Genomic DNA, 20,268 nt, shown 5'->3' on the forward strand with positions numbered 1-20,268 from the left:
TAACATACGTGTTCCTCCGCATCCCCGTGTGATGTCTTATTTAACACATGTGTTCCTTTGCATCCCCGTGTGATGTCTTATTTAACACATGTGTTCCTTTGCGTGCTCCCCTGGTCTGCGTTTCTCTGTACATTGGGAGTTAGCTTGGGACATTTTTCTTAGAGAACTAAAATATTGCAGATGTGGTTGAAGGCTTCCGAATACAGTCCCCCAGTCAGATTCTGTTCTCTTTCTCTCTTCTCTCCCTGTGGGAGCAGGTGTCCTGATTTGTGTTTGTCCTGCCAGGGCATGTGGGTGTGTGGACACTCCACCTCTCGCTGTGTGTATCCATAAATAATGTAGCGTGTGAGTGTGTCTGTGTATTCACACACAGATATATGATTGTTTCATAGCTAGCCTCTACCCCTCAACATTATTTTAAACATTTTTCCATGTTAATATGCACAGGCTTATTTAGTTTTACATGCTCCTTCATTTTTAACTGTGGAATCATATTCCATTGTGTGCATATGCCACAATTAATTTTTCCTCTCTTCTTGTGAAAGGCATTTTTATTTTCCTTTCTTACTGTTACAAACAGGGATGCGAATGTGCCTGGGGTGTGGTTAGAAGTGGTTTCCTGAATCCTGGGGATGCTCATTTAAAAATTTCCTAGAAGTAGCCAAATACTCTCCGAAGCGATTCTACAGTTCTTTCTTCCAACACATCACCAGGCTTTAACACTGTGTGCTAAACTAAGGTGTGAAGTGGCAGCTCTTTGTTACTTTAATCTGGATTTCTCTGATTGCCAATCATTTTGAGCATCTTCTTCCCTCTTGTAATTTGTTGATTTTTCTGATTGGTTATTTATATATTTCATATGAATTTGTAGACATTTTTTCTACATTCAGAAAACCAATTCTTTTTCGTTTTCTTTTTTTTTTTTTTTTTTTTTTTTTTTTTTTTTTTTTTGAGACGGAGTCTCGCTCTGTCACCCAGGCTGGAGTGCAGTGGCCGATCTCAGCTCACTGCAAGCTCCGCCTCCCGGGTTCACGCCATTCTCCTGCCTCAGCCTCCCGAGCAGCTGGGACTACAGGCGCCCGCCACCTCGCCCGGCTTATTTTTTTGTATTTTTAGTAGAGACGGGGTTTCACCATGTTAGCCAGGATGGTCTCGATCTCCTGACCTCGTGATCCGCCCGTCTCGGCCTCCCAAAGTGCTGGGATTACAGGCCTTTTTCGTTTTCTTTATGCTGTCTTTTTTTTTTTTTTGAGACGGAGTCTCGCTCTGTCGCCCAGTCTGGAGTGCAGTGGCGCCATCTCAGCTCACTGCAAGCTCCGCCTCCCGGGTTCACGCCATTCTCCTGCCTCAGCCTCCCGAGTAGCTGGGACTACAGGCACCCACCACCACGCCCGGCTAATTTTTTGTATTTTTAGTAGAGATGGGGTTTCACCGTGTTAGCCAAGATGGTCTCGATCTCCTGACCTCATGATCCGCCCACCTCGGCCTCCCAAAGTGCTGGGATTACAGGCGTGAGCCACCACGCCCGGCTATGCTGTCTTTTATGGTACGGTTTAATTTTATTGTAGTCACATTTATTAATCTATTGCTTTAGTCTCAAGTCATCCTTCCTTACCACACCATCACAGAGCTGTTCGCTTGTATTTTTTTGCAGCTTTAAAGTTCGCTTTCCATGCTTAGGTCTTTGATACACCTGGAATGTATTTGCGATTGGTACTCCCTCTTTTTGCCTATGGGTGACCTGGTTTTCCAACATCGTTTGGCGGCTGCTCCACCCTTTATCCCTGATTTGGAATGGTGCCACTGCCTTTGTCAAACACCAGGTTTCATACGTCAGGCCTGTTTGTGGCTCTTGATCTGCCCCATGCCTTCCCTGTCCAATCCCCAGAGTATTAATTATTTTAGCTTCACAGTAAGTCTCGGGGACTGAAGCAAGAGCTGATCTCCTGGTTTGTTCTTCAGCATCGCTTGACTGTTCATGGCCCTTGGCTTGTCCATATGGATGTAAAGATGAACTTGTTAAGTTCCACCACGGCTCTGCTGAAGTCTTTTTAAAAAACAGCTTTACTGAGGCCGGGCGCGGTGGCTCACACCTGTAATCCCAGCACTTTGGGAGGCCGAAGTGGGTGGATCATCTGAGGTCAGGAGTTCAAGGCCAGCCTGGCCAACATGGTGAAACCCTGTCTGTACTAAAGATACAAAAATTAGCCGGATGTGGTGGCGGGCATCTGTAATCCCCGCCACGCGGGAGGCTGAGGCAGGAGAATCGCTTGAATCCGGGAGGTGGAGGTTACAGTGAGCCGAGATCGCACCACTGCACTCCAGCCTCCGTGACAGAGTGAGACTCCGTCTCAAAAAAAAAAAAAAAGGCTTTACTGAGATACAACTTCACACAGCATACAGTTTTGCCATTTGAAGTGTACAAGTCAGTGGTTTTGGCATATTAAATTTTTAATTTTTAAAAATTGTGGTAAAATATGTATAACATGAAGTTTTCTGTTTTAACCTTTTTTTTTTTTTTTTTTGAGACAGAATTTTGCTCTTGTTGCCCAGGCTGGAGTGCAATGGTGTGATCTCAGCTCACCTCAACCTCTGCCTTCCGGGTTCCAGCGATTCTCTGGCCTCAGCCTCCTGAGTAGCTGGGATTACAGGCATGCGCCACCACGTCCGGCTAATTTTGTATTTTTAGTAGACTAGGGGTTTCTCCATGTTGGTCAGGCTTGTCTCAAACTCCCGACCTCAGGTGATCCACCCGCCCTGGCCTCCCAAAATGTTGGGAAGACAGACGTGAGCCACTGCGCCTGGCCTTGCAATTTCCAAATTTTTTATTGTTCCAAACAGAAACTTAGTACCTATTAAGCAATAACTCCCCGCTTCCCTTCCTTCAGCCTTGGGTTAGTGCTAATTTACTTACTGTGTCTATGAATTTGCCTATTCCAGGTACCTCATGTAAGTGGGATTGTACGTTATTTGCCCTTTTGTGTCTGGATTATTTCACTTAGAACAATGTTACCCAAGTTCATCCATGCTGCAGCAAATGCAGCATTAGAGCTTCGTGCCTTTTGTGGAGGAGAATATTCACGTGTGTGCACCACAGTGTGTGCACACATTCTTCAGGCGATAGACATTTGTGTTCTTCCCTTCTTCCAGTTATTATGAGTGACGCTGCTATGAGCGTTGGTGTATGAGTATCTGATTGAGTCCTGCTTTCAATTCTTGTGGATATATAGCTAGAAGGGGAATTGCTGGGTCATATGTTAATTCTATGTTTAACTTTTTTTTTTCATTTTTAGTTTTTTTCGAGACGGAGTCTCACTCTGTGGTCCAGGCTGGAGTGCAGTGGCACGATCTCAGCTCACTGCAACTTCCACCTCTCGAGTTCAAGCGATTCTTGTGCCTCAGCCTCCCAAGTGGTTGGGATTACAGGCCCCCATCACCAGGCGAGGCTAATTTTTGTGTTTTTAGTAGAGATGGGTTTTCACCATGTTGGCCAGGCTGGTCTCGAACTCCTGACCTCAGGTGATCTGCCTGCTTCGGCCTCCCAAAGTGTTGGGATTACAGGCGTGAGCCACTGCACCCAACCTATGTTTAACTTTTTGAATAACCTTCAAATTGTTTTCCACAGTGGCTGCACCGGTGTACACTCCCCCCAGCAACACACAAGGGTTCCGATTTCTCCACATCCTTGCCAACATTTGTTGTTTTCTGTTTATTTTTGATAATAGCTACTTTTTTTTTTTTTTTTGAGATGGAGCCTTGCTCTGTTACCCATGCTGGAGTGCAGTGCCATGATCTTTGCTCACTGCAACCTCTGCCACCTGGGTTTAAGCAATTCTCATGCCTCAGCCTCCTGAGTTGTTGGGATTACAGGCGCCCGTCACCATGCCTGGCTAATTTTTGTATTTTTAGTAGAGATGGCATTTCACCATGTTGGCCAGGCTGGTTTTGAACTCCTGACCCCAGGTGATCCGCATGCTTCGGCCTCCCAAGGTGTTGGAATTATAGGTGTGAGCCACCGCGCCCCGCCAATAATAGCTATCTTAGTGGGTATGAAGTGGTATTTCATTGTGGTTTTGATGTTTACTTCAAATGATTGAAGTAAATGATTGAAGTAAATGATTGAAGTAAATGATTGAAGTAAATGATTGAAGTAAATGATTGAAGTAAATGATTGAAGTAAATGATTGAAGTAAACATCAAACTCCTAATGATTAGTGATGTAGAGCATCTTTTCATGCACCTGTCGGCCATTTGTGTATCTTCTTTGGAAGAATGTTCATTCAAGTCCTTTGCCCATTTTAAAATTGAGTTGTTTTTGTTGTTGTTGAGTTGTAGGAGTGTTTGTGTTTTCTGGATATTAATCCCTTATTAGATACATGATTTGCAGATACTTTCTCCCATTCTGTAGGGTTCTTTTCACTTTTCGACAGTGTCCTCTGATGCAGCAGCCCTCAACCTTTATGGCTCCAGGGACTGATTTCATGGAAGACAATTTTTCCACAGACCAGAGGTCAGGGCGATGGTTTTGGGATGATTCAAGTGCATTATTACTTTTATTGTGCCCTTGATTTCTATTATTGTTACATTGTGATATATGATGAAATAATTACACAACTCTCCATAATATAGAGTCAGTGGGAACCCCAAGATTATTGTCCTGCAACTAGACGGTCCCATCTGGGGGTGATGATGGGTCAGTGACAGATCATCAGGCATTAGATTCTCATGAGGAGCCACAGCCAAGATCCCTCACATGTGCAGTTTACAACAGGGTTCGTGCTCCTCTGAGAATCTGATACCACTGCCGATCTGACAGGAGGCGGAGCTCAGGCAGTAACACTCGCCCGCTGCCACCTCCTGCAGAGTGGCCTGATTCCTAACAGGCCACAGAGCGGTACTGGTCTGTGGCCTGAGGGTTGGGGACCCTTGCTCTGATGCACAAAACTTTTTACTTTTGATGAAGTTCAATTTAATCTATTTTTTCTTTTATCGCCTGTGCTCTTGGTGTCATATCCGAGAAATTATTGCCCAATCCAATGTTATGAATATTTCCCTCTATGTTTCTCCTAAGAGTTTTCTAGTCTTATCTCTTATATTTAGATCTTTGATCCATTTTGAGTTACTTTCTGTATTTGGTGTAAGGTGAGGGGCCAACTTTATTCTGCTTGGTTGTTGAAAAGATCATTCTTTCTCCGCTTAATGGCCTTGGTCCCTTTGTTGAAAACCAGTTGACATACATGTGAGGGCTTATTTCTGGGTTATTATTCTATTCCGCTGATCTAGCTAGTTTTACATTTTCTACCTTTTCTACTTGTTTTTGTTTAATAGTTTACCCTTTTTATCTGAACAAAATTCCTCTTTTAATAGTTGATCCTGTTGAATGTCTTCCATAGCACTGGGCTTCCTCAGGTAACTTGGAATTTTGGTTTGAATAGAAGGCTTTTTATTGTTCTTTTTAAAAAATTTCGTTATATTTATCTTTTATTTATTTATTTATTTATCTATTTGAGATGAAGTCTCGCTCTGTTGCCCAGGCTGGAGTGCAATGGCGCAATCTCGGCTCACTTCAACCTCTGCCTCCCAGGCTCAAGCAATTCTCCTGCCTCAGCCTCCCAAATAGCTGGAATTACAGGCACGTGCTATTGTGCTCAGCTAGTTTTTGTATTTTTTTTTTTTTTTTTGTAGAGACGGGGGTTCACCATGTTGGTCAGGCTGGTCTTGAACTCCTGACCTCAGGGGATCCACCTGCCTTGGCCTCCCAAAGTGCTGGGATTACAGGCGTGAGCCACTGTGCCCGGCCGATATTTATCTTATTTTTGACCCCCAGCTCTGTTGCAGATTTTGTCTGTCACTGCTATGTGTTTGGAGCAGGTGGTCACAAAGCCTTCACCAAGAATCCTGGATGTGCTTTAGAGGCAGAGCCAGCAGGATTGTTGGTGAACTGGATGTGGCATATGAGTGAAGGACCGGAGTCAGGGATGAAGCTTCAGGTTTGGTTTAAACAATAGGTGACTGGTGCGATCCACTGACGGGAACAAAGGGGAAGGAGCAGGACTGGAAGTAAGAATAGAAAGTTTCTCTGTCATTGTGATGTAACAACTCTGAACTTTAGAAAAAAGGTACATGTGGGCCGGGTGCGGTGGCTCAAGCCTGTAATCCCAGCACTTTGGGAGGCCGAGACGGGTGGATCATGAGGTCAGGAGATCGAGACCGGCCTGGCTAACATGGTGAAACCCCGTCTCTACTAAAAAATACAAAAAACTAGCCGGGTGAGGTGGCGGGCGCCTGTAGTCCCAGCTACTCGGGAGGCTGAGGCAGGAGAACGGCGTGAACCCGGGGGGCGGAGCTTGCAGTGAGCTGAGATCCAGCCACTGCACTCCAGCCTGGGTGACAGAGTGAGACTCCCTCTCTAACATAAAATAAAATAAAATAGAATAAAATAGAATAAAATAGAATAAAATAGAATAAAATAAAATAGTTTTATACTTATGTTAAAGTAAAAAAAAAGAATTCTTTAGTTATGTAATGTTTCATGTGCTTTTTAAAATACCCATATGGGACTGTTAAAAAGGCAGTTGGATATATGAGCCTAGAACTCCAGGTCTGGGTTAAAGATGTACATTTGGGAATAATAGACGTACATGATACTCAAAGCCATTGGGACGCTCCTATATGGAATGAGGCTTGGGGCACCCAAGGTTTGAATCTCTGGCAGAGAAGGCAAAGCTGGCAAAAGAAACTAAGAAGGAGCCCCCAGGGAGTGGAAGGAAAACAGGAGAGAGTTGACCTGAGGCAAGAGACCACACCCTTTAAAGGAGACTTGACCATTAGAATTGGTCAGAGGAAGGCTTGACGTAGCATTTCTCCAATTAGAATTGGAGAGGTGGGTGAGAGCCTGGCTGGAGGCTGGAGAAAGCTAACGAGAGACCACAAGGTAAGGAAGTGGAGAGACCGAGGATTGACACCATCCGTGAGTTCTGATGGGAAGGGAACAGAGAAATGCTCTGTGGTAGAAGGCAGATATGGGATCTTTAGTTTTGTTCTTAAGATGGGAGATACTAAGATATGTTTTTATGCTGATAGAACTGACCACAGTGGCTTCCTCATTTCACCTTCCCAATACCCCACTTCCACATCTTCCTGAGATAAGGGAAAGAATGGTGGTATTTGGGGGTCAGTTCAGGAGTCCCTCAGGCTCCATCCTGCTCCTGCTCTCAGTCACCACTGCCTCTCAGAAGGCAGCTTGAAGTGCAGCTGGGGTTGGTTTGGGGATATGGGTCAGGCTTAAACTCAATTGGTGGACAGATTTCCTGCCATGCCAGGGGCCAAGTGTCTATTCAGAGATGGTGCCTTTGAACTGGAGGTTTGGTCATGTGGGTGATTGTGAACATTCCTGTGAGGGCTTCTGGATTCTGTTCCTGCCTGCTGTCACCTGGTGAGCCGCTCTGTGCTGGCCCTGTGGTTGGACATGTGGGGACACAGGACCCTGGTGCTGGGAGGAGTGTCCTCTTCCAGACTCACTGTGGAAACCTTTACTTCCCTTCTTCTCCTTGTTCCTGCCAGGATCCTTGCCACGGCTGGAACTGACTTCGACCTGCGAACACTGAGGGCTGTGCGTGTGCTGAGGCCCCTAAAGCTGGTGTCTGGGATTCCAAGTGAGTCCAGCGAAGATAGGCCCAAGCCTGCCTGGAACAACCGCCTCCTCTCCTACCCTCACCATGGACACGGCCATGGCTACAGTTTGGCTTTGGTGACTCTGAGCTTGCCCCTTTTGATCCCAGGGAACCAGGCAGGAGGAAGGGAGGAGCAGGCCTTTTTTGGCCTGTCCCGCCCTCCATGAAAGCCCACAGGGTGATGCTGTTATTTGACCCTGACCTGTCTTCCCAAGATGAGAGCTTTGTTCCTTCTCACATACTCTGTCACATTTCATCACTTTGCTTCTTTTACTGAGGTTAAAGAATGGATGAGAGGTTGACCAAGGTGGTGGGGAAGGATGCCTGAGAAAATGTGCAAAGGCTGCAAAGGGCTACTTGTCTCTTGGCTCAGTCTTGGCAGGGTCACTGAGGACTGAGGCCAGCCTTAAGACATGCTCCTGAAGTGGGCTGCCCACAGAGCCTGCCATGAGCCAGGAGGATAGCCAGGGTGACCTCGTGAGCCAGTGACCACCTGGACCCCTATTCCTTCAGCCCAGTGGAAGTCTGGTTTTAGGTTTACCTAATGGCCTGAGTGGACATGGAACTGGTGCTTTGTCCTCCAGAGGCCACTGAGGGAAGACCGGTGATTGGCTCCCTGTTCTGCCCTGAGACCCTGCCAGGCAAGGGTTCTGGCCCATATCCAAGTGCTGGGGCCAGGCTGCAAGGGGAGGAGTCAAGGGTTACAGGCTCCTCTGCCCAGTTCCTCACATGCTGTATAGCCAGTGGCAGAACATTCCCAGGGGCAGGTCTTTTTGCCTCACTTTCTCCCAAGGAGTTGGGTCTGTTAGGAATCTCCCCCAAGATCCCCTGCTTTTCTCTCCCAGGATCCCCTGCTCTTCCCTCCCAGGGTCCCCTCCTCTTAGCTCCCAGCATTCTCTGCTCCTCCCTCCCAGGATCCCTTGCTCTTCCCTCCCAGGATCCCCTGTTCTTTCCTCTCAGGATGTCCTCTGATTCGGCTCTTCCTTCTCAGGGTTTCATTCTCTTTCAGGATTCTCTGTTCTTGCCCCACCCTGAGCCCCACTCCCCACCTCAGACTTCATAACTTGACACCCACACATCCCACTCCTCTGCCTACTTAGAGACACTTCTCAGTCAACTTTTCTCTAGGACCTTATGCTTTGTCCCTAGGACTCTCAGCTCTGCCCTACACTAGCACTCTCTGCCCCTCTGCGCCTTAAGGGGCTTTAGCTCTGTCCTTTGACCTTGCAAGCACTCACTGCTTAGCACCTTGCTGCCCCCACTAGGTTCCTGCTGTTCTGTCCATGCCCCCACCCAACTCCTTGCCCTACCCTGCCCACATTGCTTCCTGACCTGCCCTGTTCTGGCTCCAGGTTTGCAGGTGGTGCTCAAGTCCATCATGAAGGCCATGGTTCCACTCCTGCAGATCGGGCTGCTTCTCTTCTTTGCCATCCTCATGTTTGCCATCATTGGCCTGGAGTTCTACATGGGCAAGTTCCACAAGGCCTGTTTCCCCAACAGCACAGGTGAGGCCAGGCAGCATCCTCCAGCACAGGCGAGTGCCACAGACGTGTTCATCCAGGAGATGGGCACTGTTCTGGGTGCTAGAGGGGCCATCTTGGTGCCAGATACATGAGGTGGAGCTGACATTCTAGTGGGGGACATAGACAATAGCCTGATAAACACAAGTAAATAAACAAACACAGAAATATAGTAATTATCGATTGTAGTAACTTTTGGGAAGAAAACAAAAAGGTATTTGAACTAGAATAATCTGGGGCCTACTTTACAGAGGGGCCCAGGAGGCCACTGTGCCAAGGTGACCGTCGAGCAGCTTCTGAATGCAGGGAGATGGGAGCCGTGTGGCCACCTGAGCAGAACTTTTTTTTTTTTTTTTTGAAACGGAGTCTCGCTCTGTCACCCAGGCTGGAGTGCAGTGGCCGGATCTCAGCTCACTGCAAGCTCCGCCTCCCGGGTTTACACCATTCTCCTGCCTCAGCCTCCCGAGTAGTGGGACTACAGGCGCCTGCCACCTCGCCCGGCTAGTTTTTTGTATTTTTTTTAGTAGAGATGGGGTTTCACCGTGTTAGTCAGGATCGTCTTGATCTCCTGACCTCATGATCTGCCCGTCTCGGCCTCCCAAAGTGCTGGGATTACAGGCGTGAGCCACCGCGCCCGGCCCTGAGCAGAACTTTAGTTACCAGGAGTATGAGGTGCAAAGGCCTATGGTGCGAGCAGGGACAACGAGAGGAATCATGTGGGCTCCATGGCCCTGTCTTATTCTGAGAGAAACGGGAAGACAGTGGAGCACTTTGAGCGAGATGTGGCATCTTCGGATCATTCGCACTGCTCTTGGGAGGCAAAGGCAGAAACAGAGTTGAGGAGAAGATCTCAATCCAGCAGAGGTGATGGTGGCTGGGGCCAGGCTGGGTGTTGTGGCAGAGGTGGTTAAAATGGGTCAAATTATGGGTGTATTTGTAGGTAAAGCCAACAGAATTTTCTGAGAGTCTGTATGTAGGGGTAAGAGAAAGAGAAGAATTAAGGATGAAGCTAAGGTTTGTGGCTTGAACCACAAACTTATTAAAGGAGTAAACCCAGCCGGGCAGTGGCTCACCTACAGTCCCAGAACTTTTAGAAAAAGGTTTTACTAGAATTTAGATCATTCGTGATTAAAAAAAAAAATTTAATCCAACTGTAAATAAAAGAGAATTTTCTTAAATTCCTACAGATTTCCTGCAAACATCATACCTCACTGTAAGCTTTGAGAACTTTCCCTTTATCCTTTATAGTCAAGAACAAAGCAAGTCACTTCTAGTCCACATAGCATTTGTAGTCATGGCCAGGTCATGAGACAAGAAAAAGAAGAAAAATTAAAAAAAAAAAAAAAGAACTGGAAAGGAGGAGATGAAACTCATTGTTCCTAGTCTTCTTTACCGGCACTTATCAAGATATTTGGATGGAGAGGAACAAGCTTAGGTAGTCAGTTTTGCCTTCTAAACCTGGGAGTATTTGCTTTCCATCTGAGCAACTCCTCAAAATTTCTCCTATATTGATAGATATTTTCATGTTGTTATACTTTTTTTTTTTTTTTTTTTTCATTTGAGATGGAGTCTCACTCTGTTATCCAGGCTGCAGTGCAGTGGTGCAATCTTGGCTCACTACAGCCTCCGCCTCCCAGATTCCAGCAATTCTCCTACTTCAGCCTCCTGAGTAGCTGGGATTACAGGCGCGTGCCACCACACCCGGCTAGTTTTTGCATTTTAGTAGAGACAGGATTTTACCATGTTGCCCAGGCTGGTCTTGAACTCCTGAGCTCAGGCAATCTGCCCACCTCAGCCTCCCAAAGTGCTGGGATTATAGGCGTGAGCCACTGTGCCCGGCCTACATTTTTTTAAAATATTTTTTTTCTGCCTTTCATTGAGATTTTTGAGAGTGAAGGCGGTAAACGTGCTGCTTGCTATCTTGTTCCAGAGATTAGCAGTGGTTTTCTGGTCTTTCTTTAACCCCTCTTTCTATGGTCCCTGGCTGCCTGCTAGGTTTCAGCACAGTAGAAGGATGTCCGCCCTGTAGGGTCAGTGCAACGAGACCTGGGCCAGGAGGTCTCCAGCCACCCTTTGGGCACATCTTCGGTTGGTTCCAGATCATCCTGCCTGACAGGCACCAGACTGCACAGCGGCTGAGTCCAGCTGGGGACTGGCCAAGGGCCTCAAGTCAAATCTGCGTGTCAGGAGGATCTTGTTGGCAGTTTGGCTGTGAGGGAGAGGAACGGTCAGGGTGGCGGTTTGGCTGTGAGGGAGAGGAACGGTCAGGGTGGCGGTTTGGCTGTGAGGGAGAGGAACGGTCAGGGTGGCAGTTTGGCTGTGAGGGAGAGGAACGGTCAGGGTGGTGGGAAGAATAGGAGGTTAGGAGTTTGTTTTTGGTTTTAAGATGAATGGGCTGTGAGCCTGTTTAAGTGATGGTGGGCAGGTTCCAGTAGGGAGGGAGAAGCCAGCCGTTACTCCCTGAGCTGGTCGCTCCTGAGCTCAGGGAGGGGCAGCAAGAGGTGATGCCTGATGTAGGTTCGAGGAGGAACGGTGGGAAGTTGAGGGAGGGTTTCTGTTGGTACCTGGTTCCTGCCCACCTGCTGTGAGCTCTCCGGAGCCCAGGAATCCTGGTGGGGATTGGGGAGCTTGGTATTTCTGAGCTCAGGGTCTGCTTCGTTCTCCTCCTTGCAGATGCAGAGCCCGTGGGTGACTTCCCCTGTGGCAAGGAGGCCCCAGCCCGGCTGTGCGAGGGCGACACTGAGTGCCGGGAGTACTGGCCAGGACCCAACTTCGGCATCACCAACTTTGACAACATCCTGTTTGCCATCTTGACAGTGTTCCAGTGCATCACCATGGAGGGCTGGACTGACATCCTCTACAACGTGAGTGGCATCGTGGCCCTGGGCCTGAGGGCGGGCCCTGGACCTCCTGAGCTGGTGCCTCTGGGGGTCCATTTAGGGGGGCCCTTCTGACCTCAGAGCCTCTGCCCAGCCCTAGGCTCCTCCCTGCGCCCCTAGGATGAAATACAGGCTCCTTCCAGCAGACGCCCCACCCAAGGGTACCCCACGGGCAGCCTCAGCTCAGCCTTCTGAGGTGGGTCCTCCTGGAGTCGTCTCCTTCATGAAAATGAAGCTGAAGGCTGAGTGGCAGAGGTCAGAAGAAAACTCCAGAGGAGATGCTGCTGTTGCTGTTATCAAGGCAGCAGCACCGACAGCTGATGCCCACTGCTAGCCTGCTCTGTGTTAGGCCCTGTGGGAAGTGTTTTATTTCTGTTGACTCCTCTCAGGAACCTGTTGCACAGATGATGAGGCTGAGTTGTGGAGAAGCTGACTAACTTGCTCCAGCCCGAGGACTATGGGCAGCTGTTGGCTGTGCCACCCCTCTAGGGTCTCTGATGGAGTCGAGGGCCAGTAGGGTTTCTGGGCCTCCCATCCCCAGGCTGCCTGGCGAAGGTGGTGAACCGCAGAGCAGGGCCGAGGCCCCCGAGACCTTCCTCGGTCACGCGGGGATTCCTGGAGTAGAGCCTGTGGCTTGTGCATTTGTTTCCTTCACGCCTAGTCTGTCTGCTCCTGTTTCCTCTTTGGTCTCCTTGCTCTCATCAGGACGCCGGCCTGTCTCTGCGGTTTACGGCAGCCTGGGTTTGGTGGCCGTGGTTGAAGTTGAGTGTGAGACTTCAGGGGTGCCTGATGGCTCAGCTCCCTAGCATTATCTCCACCTGGGTCCTTCTTGGTGGAGTCTCCCATCCCCAACCACCGACTCCTGAGCAGATCTGCCTCTTTATAGGAAGGCCCCTGCTGCTCTCTGTCCCCTCCGTGAGAGCCCTGTGAGCTGCCAGGGCATGAGAACAATTACATTAGTACTTGAGGGGCTGTGGGAGGTGGAGAAGGGTCAGGCGCCTGTGGGCCAGGAGTCTGGGAAGGGTGCTAGGTTTTGAGTAACTAGAGGACGTGTTCCCCTCAGGTGCTGTCAGGGCGGGCAGGGGCCGGAGTGCAAGGTGCTTTCACCTGGAGCTTGTCACTTGTGCCCTGGGGTGAAGCTTGGTCCACGTGTGCCTGGGAGCCTGTGCCTCTCTCCCCAGCGTCCAGCAGCTGTGCCCATGAGGGCTGGTGGCATGATGGTGGACAGGTCCTAGGGAGAGACTGGGACCCTCTGCCCTGTGCCTCATGCATTCATGGGGACAGGGCTGGGCATTCAGCAGGCATTTGCCAAATGCTTATTGAGCTCGTTTATCAAGCTCCTTGAACAGGCAGATGGCAGATGAGGAGTTAAGGAAGAGCCAGCACAGGGTCCGTTTGAACCAGATTCCTCCTCCAGTGGGAGTCATGTCTGATGACAGCTTGTGTGATTGAGGGAAAGAGGAACAGGACAAAGGCGGTGATGAAGAGCTTGGCTGTTCTCTCCCTGTAGCCAATCAAGGAACGATTCCCACAAAGACAGACCCTAAAAATAGCTCTGAGCTGGCTGCAGTCCTGCTGGCCCCACCCAAATGAAGGACTGTGTGACCAGGTCTCCACAGCCCTCAGTGTCCACTGGGACTTGGCCAGGGGCGGCACATGACTCAGATTCTTCTGCCTCAGTCTGTGCCTCCCCGGGGAGGGGATGGGCAGGAGCCCCATTCTGGGGCAGGTGGCACTGGCCAGGAGGAGCCACAGAGTGTTTCAGCCAGCACGTGTTTCAGTAGGTCCCAGTGAGCCCTGGCTCTGCTTGCACAGTGGTGAGCAGAGGCATTCGATACATAAGGGCCTGGACAATGGCGAGTGCCATGAAGAAAACAGAAGAGGATGAGGAGCAGACAATGACAAGTTACAGGGTACTGGGAGGGCAAGGCCTGGTGAGGTCTAGAAACCAGGCATGCAGGTGCTACGATACCTTGGAAGCTTGGCTGGGGCAGCAGGATGCAGTCATGGCAGTGCCTGGGGCCGGCACCACACAAGGCCCCAGAGCAGGTAGCCAAGAACCGACTGGTCCACTTCTCCACACTAAGGACATACATGGTTGGTCCCTGGAGATTAGACAGGAGTTTTGAAGAGGATCCTTTGGAGAGAGAGCCTGCCCCTCACCTTCAACCCAGTGAGAGGGACTTTTGTGGCCCCTGGGATATGTGCTCCTTCAAGCAATGACATCTGGGTTCTTTGCGGGCAGAAGCCCACGGCCTGCAGTAGGGGTGAAGCCCACGGCCTTCAGTAGGGACAGGAGCCTGCAGCCTGTGGTAGGGGCAGGAGGCCACGGCCGGCCTGCGGTAGGGGTGAAGCCCTCGGGCTGCGGTAGGGGTGGAGCCCTGCGGCCTGCGGTAGGGGTGAAGCCCGCGACCTGCGGTAGGGGTGGAGCCCCGCGGCCTGCGTTAGGAGTGGAGATCCGTGGCCTGCGGTAGGGGTGGAGCCCCGCGGCCTGCGGTAGAGGTGGAGATCCGTGGCCTGCGGTAGGAGTGGAGATCCGTGGCCTGCGGTAGGAGTGGAGATCCGTGGCCTGCGGTAGGGGTGAAGCCCGCGGCCTGCGGTAGGGGTGGAGCCCCGCGGCCTGCGGTAGAGGTGGAGATCCACGGCCTGCAGTAGGGGTGGATGGAGCCCACGGCCTGCGGTAGGGGTGGAGACAGGGAGATGGGGAGCTCAGTCCATGTTGGGAGCAGGGGTGGGGGTGTGAGCAAGAGCAGGCAGTTCAGGACCGGGTAGAGTGATGGGGTCTCAGTAGAGATCATCTATTCAGAGTGGATTGCTGAAAAGCTGGTGGCAGTGGGTGGGGCAGCGTGGGGGCTCTCCAGCTGGCGGAGAAATGGCTTTGTCTGTGCCTGGAAAAGCAGGCGGAGTCAGATGGAGCTTGGGGAGAACACACGGATGAGCCTGGGGAGAGACGAGTCGGCAGTAAATTCCTCCTAGGTCCAGAGAGGTGAGATGGTCTCAGGACAGCACCGCACGAGGAATATAGCTGTCCCTTCTCCCTCCCCTGCTGTGACAGTGTTGGGTCAGCAGCTCCACAGCAATGCCGGGTACAGAGGACCAGAGAGGGGCTGTGTCTTTCTCTTCCACTGCAGCAGCCAGCTGTGGCAGGCCAGCCAGCGAGAGTGGGTATTGTCAGGGTGAAGCATGTCAGTTTCATGACCAGCTGAGACTGAGACTGGACACTTTCTTTTTTTTTGAGACAGAGTCTTGCTGTGTCACCCATGCTGGAATGCAATGGCACGATCTTGGCTCACTGCAACATCTGCCTCCTGGGTTCAAGTGATTCTCCTGCCTCAGTCTCCTGAGTAGCTGGGATTACAGGCACGAGCCACCCCACCCGACTAATTTTTGTATTTTAGTAGAGACGGGGTTTTGCCATGTTGGCCAGGCTGGTCTTGAACTCCTGACCTCAAGTGATCTACTTGCCTCAGCCTCCCAAAGTGTTGGGATGATAGGCATGAGCCACTGCGCCCGGCCTGAACACTTTCAGCTGCCGAGTTGAAACTGTATTTTCCACTTGAAAGTAGAACTTCTCCACTTGCAGGCTGTAGAACTTCTCCTTAGCCAGGAGCTGTCAGAATGGTCATGGGCTTGTCCAAATTGTCATCTAGGGGCATGGGAAGGATTTCTCCACGGACCATGTTTGGAGGCACAGTGGAGGTAACCTGTTGCTTCATGATTATGCATGTATGATTTGCTTGTGTGCATTGTACTAGTTCCGTGAAGATCCAAGTTGGAAAGTGTTCAGATCCATAGCTGCATTTTGATGCCAGCACAAACAGGCGTTGCTCACAGAGTGGATGTGAAAGAAGGAGAAGTCTCAATGATGATGTGACCTGAGGCACTGAGAAAGGTGATGCCATTTACTAAGAAAGGAAGAATCAGGAGCAAGGAATTAGTTTTGTCTTAGCAGAGGGTGGTGGTGGAACTGCAGGATTCTGTTTTGGCTCTGCCAAACTTTAGGTAACTATTTTCATACAAGTGGAGATCTTGGGTGTGTAGGTGGGTGTTTGAGAGGGAATTCAGAGGGAACAGCAGGCTGAGGATGAGCATTTGAAGTACTTGACTCATGGACAGTGTTTAAAACTATGTGAGAGGATGAGATCACCTGGGTAGTAAGTGCAAATGGAGAAAAGAACGCCCAAGGCTGAGACTGGGGAGAATTCGAGACTCAGAGGCCCAGTAGGAAAGCAGGAGCTGCGAAAGAGACTGGGCTGGAGCTTTTAAGGGAGCAGGAATAGCACCACGACCACGCAGCATCCTGGGAGCAGAGTAAAGCATTCGGAGAGCATGATCAGCTGGGCCAGATGTTGCTGTGAAGTCAAGGAAGATGAGAAGCCCGGACTGCTGCATTTGATAAGATGAAGGTTGTTGATAAACTTGGCAAGGGCGGTCTCAGTGGTGGGACAACGCCCTGGAATGATTAGGTTACAGGGAGGAGGAGCCAAAGAAACCAGGGTGGTAAGCACAGATGACTCTAGGAGGGAGCAGACCAGTGGGAAGTAACTGCAGGGAGACAGGGATTAAGGGAATGGGCTTTTAAAAAATTAAACTTTTTATTTAAGATAATTGTAGATTCACATGCAGTAGTAAGAAATAATACAGAAATAGTTCATGCATCCTTTACCCTTTTCTCCCAGTGGTAACAACCTGCAAAACTGTAGTCAGGGTCACAGTCAGGATATTCATGTTGATACATCAGTATCAATGATGTTGACACAGTGAAGATGAAGAGCATCTCCATCCCTGCAGGGGTCCCTCATGCTGCCCTTTCATGGCCACACTCGCATCTCTCCTGCCCTCGCCCCCTCCTTAATCCCTGGCAACCACTAATCTGTTTGCCATATCTATAATTTAGTCATTTCCAGAATGTTACATGGACAAAACCATAACAAATGTAACCTTTTGGTATTGTTTGTTTTCACTCAAACAAAATTATCTGGAGGTTCACCCAGGTGTTGGTAGCATGTTTCTTTTTACTGCCAGGTAGTATTCCATGGCGCCGGGTGTATTCCATGGCGCCGGGTGGTATTCCGTGGTGCCGGGTGTATTCTGTGGTGCCGGGTGGTATTCCATGGTGCCAGGTGTGTTCCGTGGTGCCGGGTAGAATTCTGTGGTGCCGGGTGTATTGCGTGGTGCTGGGTAGTATTCCGTGGTGCTGGCTGTATTCTGTGGTGCCAGGTGGTATTCCGTGGTGCCGGGTGTATTCCGTGGCGCCGGGTGTGTTCCGTGGCGCTGGGTGTGTTCCGTGGTACCAGGTGGTATTCCGTGGTGCCAGGTAGTAGTCCATGCTATGGCTGTGCCATGGCTTGTTTAACTGTTCACCTGTGGAAGCTTGCAGTTTGGGGTTATTATGAATAGAGTTGCTGTACACGTTTTTGTGCAAACATAAGTTTTCATTTCTCTGGGATAAATGCCCAAGAGTGCAAATTGCTAGGTATAGTAGTTGCATGCCGAGTTTTTTAAGAAACCAGAGCTTTTCCAGAGAGCTACACTCCTTTACGTTCCCACCAGCAGTGTGTGAATAATTCAGTTTTTGTGCATTCTGGCCAGTGTTTGGTGGTGGCACTTTTTTATTTTAGCCATTCCGATAGGGGTACAGTGACACATCACTGTGGTTTTAATTCGCATGTCCTAACGGTGAGTGGTGTTGAGTGTCTTTCTGGACTTATTTGCCATCTGTGTATCTTCTTTGGTGAAACGTCTCTTCATATCTTTTGCCCATGTTCTGTTTGAATTGTTCTTTATATATTCTAGGAACTGGTTCTTTGTCATATGTATGGTTTGGAAATATTTTCTCCTAGTCAGTAGCTTATCTTTTCATACTTTTCACCTGGTCTTTCATGGAACAAATGTTTTTAAAATTTGATCGAGTCCAGTTTATCAATTTATCTTTTTGTGCATTGGGCTTTTGGTGTCAACTGTAAGAACTCCGCCTAGTTCTGAATCCTGAAGATTTTCTTTTTTTTTTTTTTTCTAAAAATTGTATTGTTTTGTATTTTACATGTAAGTTTACAATCTATTTTAGGTTAATGAAAGTGTGAGGTTTTTACCTGCCTGTCTGCCAGCCTCCCTCCCTTCCTCCCTCCCTCCGTCCCTCCCTTCCTCCCTCTTTCACCTCCTCCTTCCTTCCCTCCCTCCCTTCCTTCCTGTAGCTCAATACCACTTATTGAAAAGGCTGTATTTCCTCCATTGAATTGCCTTTGTACCTTTGCTAGCAATCAGCTGGACATATTTATGAGGGTCTATTTCAGGTCCGTGTGTCTTTCTTTCTGCCAGTACCACGTAGTCTTGCTTACTGTAGTTATCTATATGTTGTGAAGTCAGGTTAGACTGATTCTTTCCATTTTATTCAGTTTGGGAGAATTGACATCATTACTATGTTGGATGTTCCAATCAGTGAACATGTTATTTCTCTTCATATATTTAGATCATGTTTGATTTCTTTCATTAGCATTTTGTAGTTTTCAGCATACAGTATACATTTTGTTAGATTTGTAGCTATTATGTTTTCTTCTTTTTTTTTGAATGATTCTAATGTGTTTTGAGCACCCCTGGAGAAAGTGGGGTTCTAGTACTATAGTGTCCAGCAACCCTGCCCTCATGGGAGATGAAAGGAAGCCAGACCTTGGTGTTGACAGTGTACCCTTCATGGGATACTTGGATTACTTGGCAGGCAGCCAGTGCCTGGCTGTCCCACCTGTGACCAGGGGGTTCCTGATACAGGGAGCTTGTTTATACAGGCAGACATCCTTGTGGCTCTTGTCTGACCTGTGTCTGGTTTGTGTCTGACCAGTGCTGCAGTGTTGGGAGCCCACCCTAGTGCCCCAGGGAAAACCTGGCCAAGGGTAGCCCCTGGTTCTTCAGATGGAAGGCACACATTCAGTCACCACCACAACAGGAAATAAGTTCAACAATGTATTTACTGGCAGAGAGTGGGGAGCGCCATCTTCCCTCCCCAGGTTATCTGAGGCAGTAATGAAGAGTCAGAGAGGGATGGGGGAGGCAACTGGCCATGCTCGGGAATAGGGTGTGGGTCCCTTTAAATTTGTGGACGAATGCCTGAATGGTCAGTTTAAAGGAGGCAGCAGAAACGTGGAGTCCGTTAGGTGGGAGAGATGCCTCTAAGTTCTTATTTCTGCCCACGTTTTGGGTGTGGTGTTCTAACACGGAGGCAGCAACCTTTGTTGTGTTGTTCCCATTAGAAAGTGGTATCGTATTTTCAATTTCGGTGTCCATGTGTTCATTGCTAGTGTATAGAAATACAATGGACTTTTTTATGTTGATCTTGATTGTTCAGCCTTACCAACTCCCTTATTAGTTCTGGGAGATTTTTTGTAGATTCTTTGGCATCTTCTATGTTGATAATCATATAATTTGTAAACAGAAACAGTTTATTTCTTTTTTTCTGATCTGCTTTTTTTTATTGTGCTAAAATACGGATAACATAAAATTTACCATCATAAGCATTTTTTTTTTTTTTTTTTTTGAGACAGAGTCTCACTCTGTCACCAGGCTGGAGTGCAATGGTGCAATCTTGGCTCACTGCAACCTCCGCCTCCCAGGTTCGAGTGATTCTTCTGCTTCAGCCTCCCGAGTAGCTGGGATACAAGCATGTGCCACCACACCCAGCTAATTTTTTTTTTTTTTCTTTTTTTTTAAGTAGAGATGGGGTTTCACCATGTTGGCCAGGATGGTCTTGATCTCCTGACCTCGTGATCCGCCCGCTTCGGCCTTCCAAAGTGCTGGGATTACAGGCATGAACCACTGCTCCCAGCCTCCTTTCTTCGTTTTTTGTTTTTGAGACAGAGTCTCGCTCTGTTGCCCAGGTTGGAGTGCAGTGGTGTGATCTCGGCTCACTGCAACCTCTGCCTCCCGGGTTTAAGCCGTTTTCCTGCCTCAGCCTCCCGAGTAGCTGGAATTATAAGTACCTGCTACGGTGCTCAGCTAATTTTTGTATTTTTAGTAGAGATGGGGTTTCACTATCTTTACCAGGCTGGTCTTGAAGTCCTGACCTTGTGATCCACCTGCCTCGGCCTCCCAAAGTGCTGGGATTACAGGCGTAAGCCACTGTGCCCAGCCACATCCTTCTTTCTTAAGGCTGAGTAATATTCCATTGTGTGTATGTGTGACATTTTGCTTATCCATTCCTCTGTC

At 48.9% G+C, this 20,268-nt stretch overlaps 1 protein-coding gene across 10 annotated transcripts in view; it reads left to right on the forward strand.

Moving 5' to 3' along the window:
• The window catches only part of CACNA1B (calcium voltage-gated channel subunit alpha1 B), a 250,421-nt gene that overhangs the window by 31,722 nt on the left and 198,431 nt on the right, over window positions 1-20,268 (forward strand). For all 10 annotated transcript variants that reach the window (XR_012094909.1, XR_012094910.1, XR_012094908.1 and 7 more), the window contains exons 4-6: window positions 7,564-7,655; window positions 9,026-9,178; window positions 11,867-12,057. Coding sequence is in view for 6 of the 10 variants with exons in the window: in XM_073022144.1 (XP_072878245.1) it covers window positions 7,564-7,655; window positions 9,026-9,178; window positions 11,867-12,057 (436 nt within the window). In the remaining 4 variants the exon portion in view is untranslated. The remainder of the gene's footprint in view (window positions 1-7,563; window positions 7,656-9,025; window positions 9,179-11,866; window positions 12,058-20,268) is intronic.

This window comes from Chlorocebus sabaeus, chromosome 12 (genome assembly GCF_047675955.1).
Source record: "Chlorocebus sabaeus isolate Y175 chromosome 12, mChlSab1.0.hap1, whole genome shotgun sequence".
Classification (NCBI taxonomy): Eukaryota; Metazoa; Chordata; class Mammalia; order Primates; family Cercopithecidae; genus Chlorocebus; species Chlorocebus sabaeus.